General features: G+C 43.2%; 1 protein-coding gene across 2 annotated transcripts in view; it reads left to right on the top strand.

The window, feature by feature from the left end:
• ENOX1 (ecto-NOX disulfide-thiol exchanger 1) overlaps positions 1-15,826 on the top strand; it is a 290,859-nt gene that overhangs the window by 241,433 nt on the left and 33,600 nt on the right. For both annotated transcript variants that reach the window (XM_070471188.1, XM_070471187.1), the window contains one exon: positions 14,351-14,453. In XM_070471188.1, the coding sequence (XP_070327289.1) occupies positions 14,351-14,453 (103 nt within the window). The remainder of the gene's footprint in view (positions 1-14,350; positions 14,454-15,826) is intronic.

Here is a 15,826-nt window from a genome sequence, read left to right as displayed (position 1 = left end):
CATACTGAGAAATGGACTGGGAAAATAACATGCCAAGAGCGCCATAATACAATTAATCTTTACCAGCAATAGAGTCAGTATCATACAAGATGAATCAAGCTGACTAATTCTGGATGCACATACATACATTTAGAAGTATTTCGCTTTACTTTCTTCTGTTTGCTGTTCCATTTTTATTGGTTAAGGAGATTTTTCATGTCAGTACTTTTTCAGGCTATGAAGAGTATGGACTTGCATAGATACAGTAGTAGGGGTTACATTTTTTACGTATTGAAGAGAAATACACAACTGTTTCTGAGATCAAGGGTATTTTTTTTCATTTGGCAACATCTGTAGCAGCATATAGTAAAATAAAATCCTGAAACCTGTGCTTTACTGGATGGAGTTAAAGGAAGACAAGAGAGTTATTTTTCTTACATTCACATCAGTTTCATTTAATGTGGCTGTCACAAAACTATGCCAAAAGAAAGGCATCTAATCACCAGCTTGAGACCACAGTCTAAGCTTGGTGTGAACTGTGATGGCCGTAATTAAGCTGTGATCCAGGCAGCAGTGTGCTCTTAGTATTTAATGGAAAACATCACAAAATTGAAATTACTCTCCCCTGTGAGAGTTCTCTTATTAAAAGTATTTGTGGGATAATCCCATACCTATGGCTGATCCATGTTGATGTTTGACAGAAAACAATAAAATTCCGTAAGGCAATTATCCTTCAATTAAAAAACAGATTAAAAAAAGAATTGAACTATATATATATATACACACACAACTATATATATGCATTCATGTGTGTATGTATATTATATGATAGTAAATATATGTGTGTATGTATTTGGGAGGAGGGTTATAAGTAAAATATTAAAGGTAAGATAACTGTTAATAGTGCTTATAACTGGGTACTAGAATTCCAGTTATTTTTTAAACTCTATATTCTGTCAATGTTCTATATTAAAAGTATGTGTTTATTTATAAATACATATATATTTATAATGAGAAAGCCAAGAAATGTTTTAAAAATTAAAGTGAACTCGAGAACTGTCTTAAATTTTAAAAAGGAAAAGAAAGGAGTTATAAGCTTATAATGTGACCTCCCAAAAATGTTAATACTTTAAAACATATTGAAAGCACTAATGACAGATACAAACTCAAAATTAACTTTGTACTGACTGAATCTAAAATAGTAAGGAAATTATTTTTCTTTAAAATGATGCCAGAACAAATGCATTTAGGAACCAAAGGATGTAAAATACCCAAAGCAACTGCGTTGTTTTTTCTCTTCTCATTAAACTTCCAGTCTAGGACAGGGCTTTGAGCAAACTCTGGGAGATAGTGAAGCGCAGAGAAGCCTGGCGAGCTGCAGTTCACAGGGTCACAAAGAGTCAGACACAACTTAGCAACTGAACACCAACAGACTCCTGGTAAATCACCCCTGGCCAGGGGTACTGACCTGATCCTATGACTGCCAGTCAATTTCATCTACAAAATATATTCCTCTGTATGTAATAACAGACTTGCTTGATTTAACTCAACAAAGATTACCAAGTCTACTATTTATTCTTTAAAAAAAAATATTGGTTGCAGATTTAGCTGTGTGCAGAGGACCGTGTAGCCCCGGAGGACCCTGTCCCCGTGTAGAGAGATGAGTGCATGTGGCACAGTCGCGTGAAGTCCTGGCAGAGACAGTGGAGGATGGCGGGGATGCAGCAGATGGCAGCTGTCACCTGCGGGAGGCGGAGATGGAGGGTGGGCTGGAGAGCCGCTCCCCACCCCGATGCTGTCCTGAGCTCAGGACCTGTACTTTCAGCTACCTTTCCAAGATTCAGACAGATTTAGACAGTAGTACAGAGTTAATTTTGAGTATTTATTATGAGTGCTTTCATTGTATGTTTAAGTATTAACTTTCCAGCTACCTCCAGTATTTCTCAACTACTGGAGCCAGTCCTTCTCATTCTTTGTGACCTCTGATTCTAGTATCATTATTCTGCTAGTTGCCCAGACTTTCTGCTTCACACACACACAATCTGTTCATCCTTTTTTTTTTTGTCATTTTTTTTTTTCTTTTGTATTTTCTTGGCTAGGCATGGCAGGTGGGATGTTAGTTCCCCGACCAGGGATTGAACCCATATCCCTTCCACTGGAAGCACAGAGTCTTAACCACCGGAACACGAGGGAAGTCCCCATTCTTCCTGTAGAATGGCCTCTGTATCCCCTGCTTTTCTGTCTTGTCCCATCACCTCAGCTTGCCTGGAGTGTGTCTGGGGCTCCCCCGTGTTCCCCCGCCCGAGCCTCTCCCCTCTCTCGGCCAGTCCCACCCACGGCCCTCCTTGGTCTTTGGAGCATGCCCTGACCCCAGCTTTCCCCCACACACATCTTCCAAACCAGGAGGGCATGCATGCAGCGTCTTCCTCCTCCTCACTGGCCCCAGCGTGCTGCCTTTGAAACCCTTCCCTGTTGCATGGACCGTGGTTACAAGTCACTTGTCCTAATAGCAATAGAGAGCCAGGCCCGTCCCTACTAACCCTGCTCCCGAGCCAGCAGGGGGAACCCGGGACCACGACTCTCCAGCCTGCTCCCCTCTGTGTTCGCAGCAGCCCCCGAGCCACCACTCATCAGCTGGCCTGGAGCCCCTGCTGACTCCCCGGTGGGCCAGGACTGATGGCAGAGGGGATGGGGGCCCAGGACTCAACAGCCATTCTGCAATTGACAAGGGCCAGAGGGGCAACCCAGCACCGTGGTTAAGACTCTAGAGGGAGACAGCGCGGGTTCACATCCAGTGTGCTCCTTACTGGTTGTGTGGTCTGACACAAGTCCTCAGCCGCTCCAGGCCTCGTTTGCCTCATCTGTAAAATGACAGTGTGGCAGTACTGACCTCTGAGGGCTCAGTCTTCCTGAGGAGGATTGCATGAGTTCCTGTCTGTAAAGTTCTCCATTAAATTACTTATTTCTGTATCTGGCTATGCTGGGTCTTAGTCATGGTACACGGGATCTTCTGTCTTCACTGTGGTTGCGGGATCGTTCTAATTATGGCATGTGGGATCTAGTTCCCCGGCCAGGCATTGAACCTGGGAGCACAGAGTCTTAGCCACTGGACCACCAGGGAAGTCCCCATGAGGTTCGTATAATACTGCCTACACAGAGTAAGCACTGTCTGTGTTTATTAAATAAATATCACTAGAATGATCTAGAAAGAAAGCCACCGGGAGAAATGCTTTATCTCAGGTAACTAAACTACCTTGAGTTTTCTCTTTCTTAATCAGTCAGTTCAGTTCAGTCACTCAGTCTTGTCCGACTCTTTGCAACCCCATGGACTGCAGCACACCAGGTCTTCCTGTCCATCACCAACTCCCGGAGTCTACCCAAACTCATTGAGGCCGTGATGCCATCCAACCATCTCATCCCCTGTCATCCCCTTCTCCTCCTGCCTTCAATCTTTCCCAGCATCAGGGTCTTTTCAGATGAGTCAGCTCTTTACATCAGGTGGCCAAAGGATTGGAGTTTCAGCTGATTTCTTAATCAGTTCTCACCAGTTTTAATCTTTGCGATTGGAAATCTTAGAAAATCTTTTAGGTGTCTTAGGACATGATGCATGCCCTCTGGGTCTAAGTCCGGCCATTGAAACCCAGTGAGGTGGAACATCCCGGCACAGAAAATGAGCTAGTGCTGTGATGAATCCCTGCCTCTTGGCTGAGGGGAGGAGCCACACATCTGCTCTCAGACGGTCTCTCTAAGGCTCCCATCTGCAGACCCTGGACATCAAAGGCTGCTGAGCAAAGGTGGATGGGGGGCCCTGACCCTCAGGACTGGTGGTACCAAGCTTCAGCAACTGGTAAGATTACAGGGGCCTTGGAACTTCTAAGCCACAGAAAATTCCTGCCATCATGTTCACTCTTGGGGATCAATCCATTCTTACATTCCCTTGAACCTTAAGGAATTTTGAAGCGTACTCAGCTACTCATTCTTGACAATCCTTTTCCCATCCATTTGCTTTTTAAATGTTTTTTTTTCCTCCCTCTTCTTTTTCTTTTCTCTCTAATTTTCATTGGCATTGAAATCCAGGGAAAGTATATATTGTCAGTACCAAGCTGGCTGTCTTACTCGGATGGAAGCTCCAAGTCAGGGAAAAGGGCACAGGGCAGAGGTGAAATCTGGGGGCAAGAAGAGACTGTAGGGTTCACCTGCTGCAAAGCCCACTTTTAACAAAGAGAAATAATGAAATGAGGGCACACAGCAAGTGAGTGGCACTTAGAACCAGTCTTCTGTGTCTGAATCCACCATTTTCCACTGTTCTGTGTGTGTGTGCTCAGTCATGGCCAACTCTTTGCAACCCCATGGACTGTAGCCCACCAGTCTCCTCTGCCCATGGGATTTTCCAGGCAAGAACACTGGAGTGGGTTCCCATTTCATCCTCCAAGGAATCTTCCCGACCCAGGGATGGAAGCTCTGTCTCCTGTGTGCCCTGCATTGGCGGGTAGATATCTTTTGCCACTGCGCCACCTGGGAATATCCTTTCACTATTCCAGGCCATTGTTTATGGGTCATCCTTCATTTATCAGCCACGGGGTACCTGCTGGATAACCATCTTAGTCACTGGCTCATAAAGAAAAGCAGGAGAAGTATCCATTCTTCCTCCCTGACCATGGTTCTAATCTTGTGAGAACTAGCTGAAGGTTGCTAGAGACTGGCATGGCACATGATGGATTGCTTTGGTATTTTGAAAAAGGGTTAAGTAAAGGCTGCTGAAGTAGCTGATTGGCATCTTGACTGTTGTCTGCAGGGCCCCTGACTTCATGGAGTGTGATGTCTGTGATTAAGGCCTAGGCACAAACACAGAACACAGGAGGCAGAGAAGGAACCAGAGTCTTAGGGCGTGGTGTTGGCAGTGGGGAGGCCACGTGGTGACTCTTAACCAGGCGAGTCTTGACGACTCTCACTCACCGTGCCCTAGTAGCCCTTGGAGGGCCACGGGTGGAGGTCTCCTTATTTCAGATGTGTGTGGCGGGGGCAGGTGGATGCCATTTGCTGTGTTATTCTGTAATCAGCTGCCAACTGGGCTTGCATACAGCTCTTCAGAACGGCAGCTATATGTCCTTGGCGTCTTTTTCTTTCTAAGTCATAGGATAGCAGGATAGTAAGAGTGCCACAGAACAGTAAGAAAACAGAAAATACGTACAGTTCAAACCCTGCTACAGTTTGTCACTTTTGCATACATGCTTTTATGTAATTGTAGCCAGGGTCTTATACAGAAATCTCCCATAGATGAGTACCCCACGTAGATATCATGCACCTGTTCTGTATCCATTCGGTCTTGAGAATAATAAAAGGAAATAATGGTCTTAATAACAGTGATGGCTCAGTATTCTAGAAGGTTATAGTCTTCAAAAGCACCATTTCACATATGACATTTGGTCTTCACAGCACCCTGGAGGGATAGGCATACATTGTTCTCCTTGGTTTATATAAAAGACAGTTCAGAGACACCCTGCCTAAAGTTATCCAGTATGTAAATAATGGGGACAGAATCAGAACACAGGTCCCACTTGGCCAGGCTGCCTCACTTGCTGGGATACGTGAGTGCCCTGCAGGAGTTGGCAGTTTTGCAGAAACAAACACAGGTGATCCTCAGTTTATGCCAAATGTACAAGTGGGCAGCTGCCACAACAAGTGACATAGGAAATGTGTTGAGATAAGGGAAACTTACAAATAGCCTGGAATCAGTGCTGCCAAGAGATACGGGATGTGTACTGTGTATAAAAATGCATGTAGGAGGTGGTGAAGAAAAGAGGAGAGGGTTTTATAAGAATGTATCTGGACCTCCCATCTAAAGAAGAGAAGCTGTAAGAACAGAACTGAATCCAAAATGCCGAGCCCAACCTGGCATTTTTGCACAGGTTATCAGAAAGCATCTGAAGTGTTGTTGTGTTTTTTGTTTAATTTTTGTTTTTATGTGGCTGCACTGGATCTCAGTTGCAGCATGTGGGATCTAGTTCCCCGACCAGGGATCGAACCCGGCATTTGGAGCACAGAGTCTTAGCCACTGAGCCACCAGGGAAGTCCCCAGGCATCTGAGTTTTAAAGTGGAGACTGACAAGATGAAAGTGGCATTTTAGAAAACCAGTCTGGTAACACCATATAAGGTCAGCTTGAAGAGGGAGAAACCAGACGCAGAGACGAAGCAGGAGGTCCCTGCTGTGGTCCAAGTAAGAAATGACGCGGACTGAGAGTTGAGCCCTGGGAGTGGAGACGGGAAAGAAGCATGAGAGATTTCACAGATACTTGATAGGATCCTGGTCTGGAAAGGTCTTCGGGGGTAGGAGAGGGTGAACCAAAGGCCTGCAAGTGGAAGAGTGAAGGTGCTACTGATGAAAGAGAAGAGTTAGCAGAAAATGCAGTCCTGACAGGTGAGGTGAACTGGGCATTTAGAATTTAGACATTACAGAATTTTAGAAGAAGCACCACATCAGGAGGGACCTGAATGCACACATTTTAAAAAATAAGGACATTCCACTCATTCCAAAGGATGCAGTCTTTTCTTTTTATTTTTAATTCATTTTTTTAATTAGAGGATAATTGCTCTGCGTTGTTGTGCTGGTTTTTGCAGTACAGAAATGAGAATCAGCTATCTGTGTACATATATGCCCTCCCTTGGGAGCCTCCCTCCCTCTCCCATCCCAACCCTCTAGGCCGTCAGGGTGCCGGGCTGGGCTCCCCGTGTCGTGGAGCAACTTCCCACTAGTTACCTGTTTTACACGTGGTTGTGTGTATTATATGTCAGTGCTACTGTCTCAGTTAATCCTACCCTCTTCCTCTGCTGTGTCTGCATCTCCATTTCTCTTCTGTGAATAGGTGCATCAGTACTGTTTTTCTAGATTCCATATACATGTGTTACTGTACAGTATTTGTTTTTCTCTTTCTGATGTACTTCACTCTGTATAACAGGTTCTAGGTTCATCCACCTCACTGCAACTGACTCAAAGGCTTTGCTTTTTATGTCTGAGGAATAGTCCATTGTATGAATGTACCACTACTGCCCTATCCATTCATCTGTCAGTGGACATCTAGATTGCTTCCATGTCCTGGCTATTGTAAATAGTACAGCAGTGAACACTGGGGTACATGTATCTTTTAGAATTGTGGTTTTCTCAGGGTATATGCCCAGGAGTGGGATTGCTGGATCATATGGCAGTTTTATTACTAGTTTGTTAAGGAACCTCCGTACTGCTCTCCATAGTGGCTGTACCAATTTACATTCCCAGCAACAGTGCAATAGGGTTCCCTTTTCTCCACGTCCTCTCTGGCATTTATTGCTTGTAGATTTTTTGATGATGGCCATTCTGACTGGTGTGAGGTGAGAACACTGACTTTTATTCCAGATTAAATAATTAGAGGGGAACATAATAATGTAATTGAAACATACCTTGCTCTCATACACTGAATCGTTTTATATTTTGTAGTTACTATTATCTACTGAATTTACTTTGCTTTCACTTATTTAAAGAAATGTTAATTACTTCTTATGAATTTTGAACTGTGTTTTCCTCCTAATGGACATATTCTGTCATATACTGTTACTTTCTTACCCTCTAAAGTCAGTCTGCACATATTTTAAACTTTTTTGAACCCTTTCTGCACTGTTTTTTAAAAGGCAAATACTTATTAAGGTATTTCAACTCCTATCCTGACCCCCACCCCCGACACACACTCCTCCGCAGTTTTAACAGATGGTTAAGTGCAGAGAGTACTCTGGGGGTAAGAATTTCACCTTAAAGAATGCCTCTTTTTTCTATTCTGAAATCGTGTTATTTTGCATAGAATATGCATTTACATTAATTTTTCAGACAATAATGGACTTTATAAAGAATAATCAAAAATTTTTTAATAAAAATGAGGACATCCCTTTAAATGAAGCTTTAAATAGAAGTCCTATATTATAAAACAGAAGAAAGAAGTAATAGATTGGGCATTCGAGAGATCTGCTCCTAGTTAATTTAGACCTGATGGGGTTCCATGATGCATATATTCAGAGATGATGGACCATCTCCAGCACCCTCATTTTTAGACTATTGATCCGAGGCTTGAAGATGTTGCTTTCCTTAAAAGAGGTCAGCTCACTGTTCATGGAAGAGCCGGGGCTGAAACATAAGCAGGTAGTGTGCCTTCCACCACTCACGGCCAGCTCTCGTTTTTGAATTTATTTATTTTTATTTGTTTGTGTGGTTGCTCCGGGTCTCTGTTGCGGCGCCCAGGCTTTCCCTAGTTGCGGCAAGTGGGGGCTCCTCTTCCTTGCAGGGCAGGGGCTTCTCACTGCGGTGGCTCCTCTTGTGGAGCAGGGCTCTAGGTGTGCGGGCTTTCTGAGTTGCTGCACGCCGGCTCAGCAGTTGCGGTGTGCGGCTCTCAGGGCACACAGCCTCAGTCGTTGCGGCAGACGGGCTGAGTTGCTCCATGGCATGTGAAATCTTCCTGGACCCAGGGTTCGGGTGGATGCCTATCCACTGTGTCACCAGAGAAGCCCCCCACCTTTCATTTCAAATTTGAAATGGGAAGTGATAAAGCAAGCAAGCCCAGGGGTCAATTGATGATAAGGAACAGAAGTTAAAGGGCGAACTGTGATGATAGATGAACCCAGGAGAATGAAAGAACTCTGATCAAAGGAAATAGAGAAGAAAAAGTGGTGACTGAGCTTTGGCAAAAGTACCCCAGTTAGAGTCCAAGAAAGTAACCATTTTATCCATACGTACCGGGCCAGCAGGGATTAGTTGTGTCCAACTGTTTGTGACCCTATGGACTGTAGCCCACCAGGCTTCTCTGTGCATGGAATTCTCCAGGCAAGAATACTGGACTGGATTGCCATTCCCTTCTCCAGGGGATCTTCCCGACCCAGGGATTGAACCCAGGTCTCCCACATTGCAGACAGATTTTTCACCATCTGAGCCACCAGGGAAGCCCCTGGGCCAACAGAGGGAATGAAAAAAGCCAATGAAGATGAAATTAAAATTTAGGAAGAAAAAAACCAGGGCTTATGTAACAGAAGCAAGTGAGGCAGAGGGTTTAAGAAGGGATGAGTGAGTGATGTCAAATATCACATGGTACAAAGACTGAGAAGTATATAAGCAGTTCAAAGGATAGTTTGATTCCAGGTGGTGAGGCAGTAGCCACAGTGGGTATACACCATGTATTTGAGAAACTTGGTGGTAGAAAGAAACTAGCATGAAAGTTAAGGAGGTCACAGGAATAATGAAATGAAAGGAGTAACAGGAGGATTTTATAAGGCTAAAGAAGTCATGCACTTGTTCCTTAGGGGCTTGGTGGGTGGAGGAGAACAAAAACAAAACAACAAAGCATGATCCTAGCTCAGTAAATTATTGAAAAAGAGCTTCTCTAAATGGATAAATTACTTTGACCATCTCTTAAAGTAATTGACAAGGACTCTTAAAGGAGAAATGTCTGCCTTTGAGTAGCTAACCTTTCAGAAGTCTGAAAAAATCCTCCATGATATCTGTAGTTTCCAGTTATTGAAAACCTCTTCTTCCAGCCCTTTGATGATTCCCTGTAAGTGTCACAGAAATTAGAGTTAAAAGGTAGACGGCGAAAAGATTTATTAGATAATCTTGCTCATTCTCCTGCCAAGTGCAGGATTGTTACTTATTGTTCATTTTCTAGTCTGGAGTGCTTTTTGACTGTGCCAAGTAAATGCTGTTCTTGCCGCTGCCCTTGGAATACTATTTCATAATCCTATTGATCTCACTATGAAGAAACTCTTGATCCCCATCCTAATGTTTCCTTCCTAGTATATACTTTGTACACCATTAGCAATTTGTCCTTGATAACCTCTCTTACTTCCTAACCCAATCTGCACTTACTGTATCCAGTTTTCACTCTCTTAAGCACCTGGAACACCTTCACTAGTAGACATGTAATTCTTAAGGGCATATTACATCTGTCAGGGTAAGGAATTTGTATTGGATATAAGATACAAATTCTATTTTCCACTTCATGGCAAATAGGGAAACAATGGAAACAGTGAGAGACTATTTTCTTGGGCTCCAAAATCACTGCAGACAGTGACTGCAGCCATGAAATTGAAAGATACCTGCTCCTTGGAGGAAAAGCTATGACAAACCTAGACGGCGTATTAAAAAGCAGAGACGTTACTTTGCCAACAAAGGTCCATATAGTCAAAGCTATGGTTTTTCCAGTAGTTATGTATGGATGTGAGAATTGAACCATAAAGAAGGCTGAGTGCTTAAGAATTTATATTTTTGAACTGTGGTGTTGGAAAAGACCCTTGAGAGTCCCTTGGACTGCAAGGAGATCAAATCAGTCCACCCTAAAGGAAATCAATCCTGAATATGCATTGGAGGGACTGATGCTGAGGCTGAAGCTCCAATACTTTGGCCACCTGATGCTAAGAGCTGATTCATTGGAAAAGACCCCGATGCTGGAGAAGACTGAAGGTGGGAGGAGAAGAGGACGACAGAGGATGAGGTGGTTGGATGGCAGCACCAACTCAATGGACATGAGTTTGAACAAGCTCCGGGAGATGGTGAAGGACAGGGAAGCCTGGCATGCTGCAGTCCATGGGGTCGCAAAGAGTCAGGCAGGACTGAACGACTGAACAACAATTTTATGTTTCTGATGGTGAAAGTTCCTTGTATATTCCAGAGATTTGCAGTAGAAATGAACAAGAACAGTTAATTTTTTTAAGAAATGGGCCTATGTCTTTGTAACTTATGATCCTGTGTCACAGTAGATGTTCCCCAGTTACTAAGTTGATAAGTTGTAACATCCTAAGTAGAGAATATGAAACTTTTAAGGTTGGACTAGGATTTAGACTTAAAGCATGGATTTTATACTAAGAGCAGAGCATAGGCTGCAGTTTTCAGTTTGAAGAAATACTTCCACAGAAAGGTGATCCCAGGAGTTGCAGTTTTCCAACCTCCTGTATCCTACCCTAAAACAATCATCAAAGCAACAGTCACTGGTGAGGCACATCTGATTCCTTGTTGACTGAGCCGCATTTATTGGAGGCTGCTCAAAATCCCTTTCTTTTATGACTCTATCTTTGGACATGAGGACAGGTGCCTTAGAGCGCTCTTCACGGGCCTTAGACTGGCCCACCCTTGCCTCTTCTTGCTGGTTTCTAACCTGCTGCCTGCCCTCTGTGGTCCATATTCCCCCAACAACCTGGATCCTCAGCTGTGCGATGCCCCAGGACACCACTCAGCTTTGGCAGTTAATGTGGGTCTGTTATCTGCTAAACTCTGCTTGGTGATCTCATTTGGCCCCAGTCATCATCCAGGCTATTAAGAGAGCACCCCTTCTCAGAGACACTGTTTCCACTCAGCCCTGAAGTTGATTATTTATATTTCTCTTAAATAACACCGTCATCATCCTGGTTAATGTTGATCCATCCTCTTTCTTGATACGTCTCTTCAGTTCAGTTCAGTCGCTTAGTCATGTCCGACCCTTTGCGACCCCATGAATCGCAGCACGCCAGGCCTCCCTGTCCATCACCAACTCCCGGAGTTTACTCAAACTCATGTCCATCGAGTCGGTGATACCATCCAGCCATCTCATCCTCTGTCGTCCCCTTCTCCTCCTGTCCCCAATCCCTCCCAGCCATCAGGGTCTTTTCCAGTGAGTCAGCTCTTCGCATGAGCTGGCCAAAGTATTGGAGTTTCAGCTTCAGCATCAGTCCTTCCAATGAACACCCAGGACTGATCTCCTTTAGGATGGACTGGCTGGATCTCCTTCAAGTCCAAGGGACTCTCAAGAGTCTTCTCCAACACCACAGTTCAAAAGCATAAATTGTTCAGCGCTCAGCTTTCTTCACAGTCCAACTCTCACATCCATACATGACCACTGGAAAAACCATAGCCTTGACTAGACGGATCTTTGTTGGCAAAGTAATGTCTCTGCTTTTTAATATGCTATCTAGGTTGGTCATAACTTTCCTTCCAAGGAGTAAGCGACTTTTAATTTCATGGCTGCAATCACCATCTGCAGTGATTTTGGAGCCCAGAAAAATAAAGTCTGACACTGTTTCCACTGTCTCCCCATCTATTTCCCATGAAGTGATGGGACCAGATGCCATGATCTTAGTTTTCTGAATGTTGAGCTTTAAGCCAACTTTTTCACTCTCCTCTTTCACTTTCATCAAGAGGCTTTTCAGCTCCTCTTCACTCTCTGCCATAAGGGTGGTGTCATCTGCATATCTGAGGTTATTGATATTTCTCCCAGCAATCTTGATTCCAGCTTGTGCTTCTTCCAGCCCAGCGTTTCTCATGATGGACTCTGCATATAAGTTAAATAAGCAGGGTGACAATATACAGCCTTGACGTACTCCTTTTCCTATTTGGAACCAGTCTGTTGTTCCATGTCCAGTTCTAACTGTTGCTTCCTGACCTGCTTACAGGTTTCTCAAGAGGCAGGTCAGGTGGTCTGGTATTCCCATCTCTTTCAGAATTTTCCACAGTTTATTGTGATCCACACAGTCAAAGGCTTTGGCATAGTCAGTAAAGCCAGGCTTCAGCAATACATGAACCGTGAACTTCCAGATGTTCAAGCTGGTTTTAGAAAAGGCAGAGGAACCAGAGATCAAATTGCCAACATCTGCTGGATCATTGAAAAAGCAAGAGTTCCAGAAAAACATCTATTTCTGCTTTATTGACTACTCCAAAGCCTTTGACTGTGTGGATCACAATCAACTGTAGAAAATTCTCGCATCTCTACTGACCCTTAAAACGCTTACTTCATCACAGAAGGAATTGCCTGTGACTCCTCTTTGTCAAGTGTTCTCATCTCATCTACATAAACCTTTGGGTTTATTGTTTTCAAGTTCTGGATTGTGTTTCTGCTGGGACTGGTTTCCAAGATCCCTTCTGTGCAAGTCAAAGAGCAGCTGTCATTCTCATGACAGCTCTTTTGTGTCTAACTGGCTCCAGACTTGCCCTGGATCATTCTTAATTTGAATGCCTTCAGCTGGGGGTGTGCTGTTTATAGACTGACTCAACAGGCTCCTAACAACTTCCTATATTCTTTTATCTGGCCAGCTTTGATAATGTATAAAGGTTAGCTAAATATCTATCCTGTAACCAGTTCCAACCCTGGGAACACTGGCCACACCATCTAAGTTGTCCTCTGTCCCTCCCTCCTTATCCTCTGTCCTTCTGACGGAATCCGTCCTCTAATGGAAACAGTGCCCTTTTTTTTAAGGTGACTGTTTTTTATTCTGTCTTGTTCTTTCTGTGCTGTGTCTGCTTTGCTGAATGGGCTTTTCTAGTGTGGAGACCCAGGACTACGTTCTAGTTGCCATGAGCGGGCTTCTCGTTGCAGTGACTCCTCTCGTTGTGGAGTGCAGGCTCAGTACTCGCAGCTCCGGGCTCTAGATCACAGGCTCAATCGTTGTGGCACACGAGCTTAGTTGCTCCACAGCATGTGGGTTCCTCCCTGACCAGGGATCGAACCCATGTCTCCTGCATTGGCAGGTGGAATTTTTCTTTTTTTTTTTACCACCGAGCCCCCGGGAAGCCCCTACCCTTAATTCTTTATCAGTGGGCTAGCCCGTCTTTGAGATGCATCTTTCAGTGAGCAATTGCCCTCCGGCAAGACTCAACTACCCTCATGATTCTGCCATCCCATATATACAGGTCTCCAATCATTAAACTTGATTTTCTATTAAATTATTCCCATTATGAGCCCTAATATCAAGTCTAGGACAATATGAGTTAAATCTTTTTCTCTTTTTCAATTAAAAAGACCATATAAAAAACTAAAAATAGTGCAGCCTCCCATACCAGCTTGTTGTACAGTTCTTCATTTTTAGTTTTCAAAGAAAAGAACTTCCCAACCTTTGCTTTATCTGCCTTTTGCAGTTGTGTATAAGGATATACTTACTCAACTTAAACACTCCTACCAGTTCTATCTGACCTTCCCAACAGGCCCTGTGTCCTCATATACTGACACAAATTACTCACATAATATTGTAAATTAGTCTGTATATGCTTTTCAGGAAAATTTTTCATACTTCAAAACGTATTAAAGTTAGCTATGGTCAATTTGTGTGTGTGTGTGTGCTAACAGAGTTTTATCAAAATGTGAACAAAAGTAACATAATTTGCACAAAATGTGCCACTTTTGCAGTTATATAGTACTTAGTTCACCAGAAGGAGTAGCTGGGAACCTAAGTTTTAGAATTACTTTTCTACTCTTGGGTAAATAGGTCAGCCACTTATAAAAGTTGATCTTCAGTTATAAATAGAAGCAGTGACCTCTTTTATAGACTTTAAAAGACCTCGTTGCTTTTGTCAGAATGCACAGAAAACCTACATGTTTCTGTTTTTTGACTTTACAGGAAATCAATGTATTGACAGTTGCGTTGGTCAACCAAGACCGAGAGAACAACACTGAGAAAAGAAGCCAAGGCTTAAAATCAGAGAAAGAAGCTCTGCTGATTGGTAAGGAAATTCTGTTTTCCTTGTCTAGTCTCTCATTAGTAATAATTCACTTAAACAGTATTTTTAAATTATTCACCTCCAACTTGTTGATGATTTAAAAGCTTTGTCTTCTGGTCAAAGATAGGATTAACTTCATCAAGATTATATTACACACAGTACAAATCAGGGGCAGACCAGCCAGCTGGGACTTTGCTCTTGGGCTTCCCTAGTAGCTCAAATGGTAAAGAATTCACCTGCAACGTGGGAGACCTGGGTTTGATCCCTGGGTTGGGAAAATCCCCTGGAGAAAGGAAAGGCTACCCACTCCAGTATTCTGGCCTGGAGAATTCCATGGAATATATAGTCCGTGAGGTCACAAAGAGTCGGACATGAGTGAGCAACTTTCACTTTCACTTTTCAGCCATGTATATTAGTTGGTTATCCAACATAAAATGGAATACAATAAAAACAGATTAACTTGCAGGTCACATGTTATAAATCTGGACTTCAAAGTGTGGCCACAACTGGAGGCCAGATTGGATTCGGTCCAAAGAGGATCTTCCACACGAAACCGGATCCCCAGACTCAGGAGCAGCCATGCCCCGAGGTCAGCTCCAAGGCCAGACCTGCAACAATAATGATACAGGGGCATCTGGACCACAGAGCTGGGCTGGTCTAGGACAGCTGACCAGGATTCCCTGCCCAAGTTTGGATTCATTTATCCAAGGTAAATGAAACGAGATGCTCACTAAAGAAGAGAAAGAAGAAGGAAGAAAGTTGGCGTTTGCCTAAAACATATTCAGTTGCCCCACAAAATATATCAGGGTTGGCTTTTTCTTTGCCAGGACCAGAGAAAGCTCTAAATGTTCTTTTTAAAGTTAGTTTTATTGAAATACAGCTGAATTACAATGTTGTGTTAATTACCAGTCTATAGCTAAGTGGCTCAGTTATACACATAGATACACACACACACATATACACACATTCTTTTTTGTTTAATTTTTTAAATTATGAAAGTATGATAACACATTTACAGGAGACTTGGAAAATACAGAACAAAGTTACATATAGTTCCACTATATATTACAATTATTTTTAAGTAGATAAATGAAGATTTTTAGTTGGAGTTTCAATATCAAACTCTCAAAAATTAGTAGAATGTATAGACAGAGAAGTAGAAGGATATGTGTATACTTTTTCATACTCTTCCACTGTGGTTTATCACAGGACATTGAATTAGCTCCCTGTGCTCGACAGTAGGACCTTGTTGTTTGTCCATTCTGTATCTACTAGGTTGCATCTGCTAAACCCAAACCGCCAATCCATCAGCATACACAAAGGTAGTACTCAGTCTCATAAGGAAGCATTCCTGATGGTGCTGTGTTGGTAGCACG

This window comes from Odocoileus virginianus, chromosome 8 (genome assembly GCF_023699985.2).
Source record: "Odocoileus virginianus isolate 20LAN1187 ecotype Illinois chromosome 8, Ovbor_1.2, whole genome shotgun sequence".
Classification (NCBI taxonomy): domain Eukaryota; kingdom Metazoa; phylum Chordata; class Mammalia; order Artiodactyla; family Cervidae; genus Odocoileus; species Odocoileus virginianus.
This window is presented reverse-complemented; position numbering and strand designations above follow the sequence as displayed.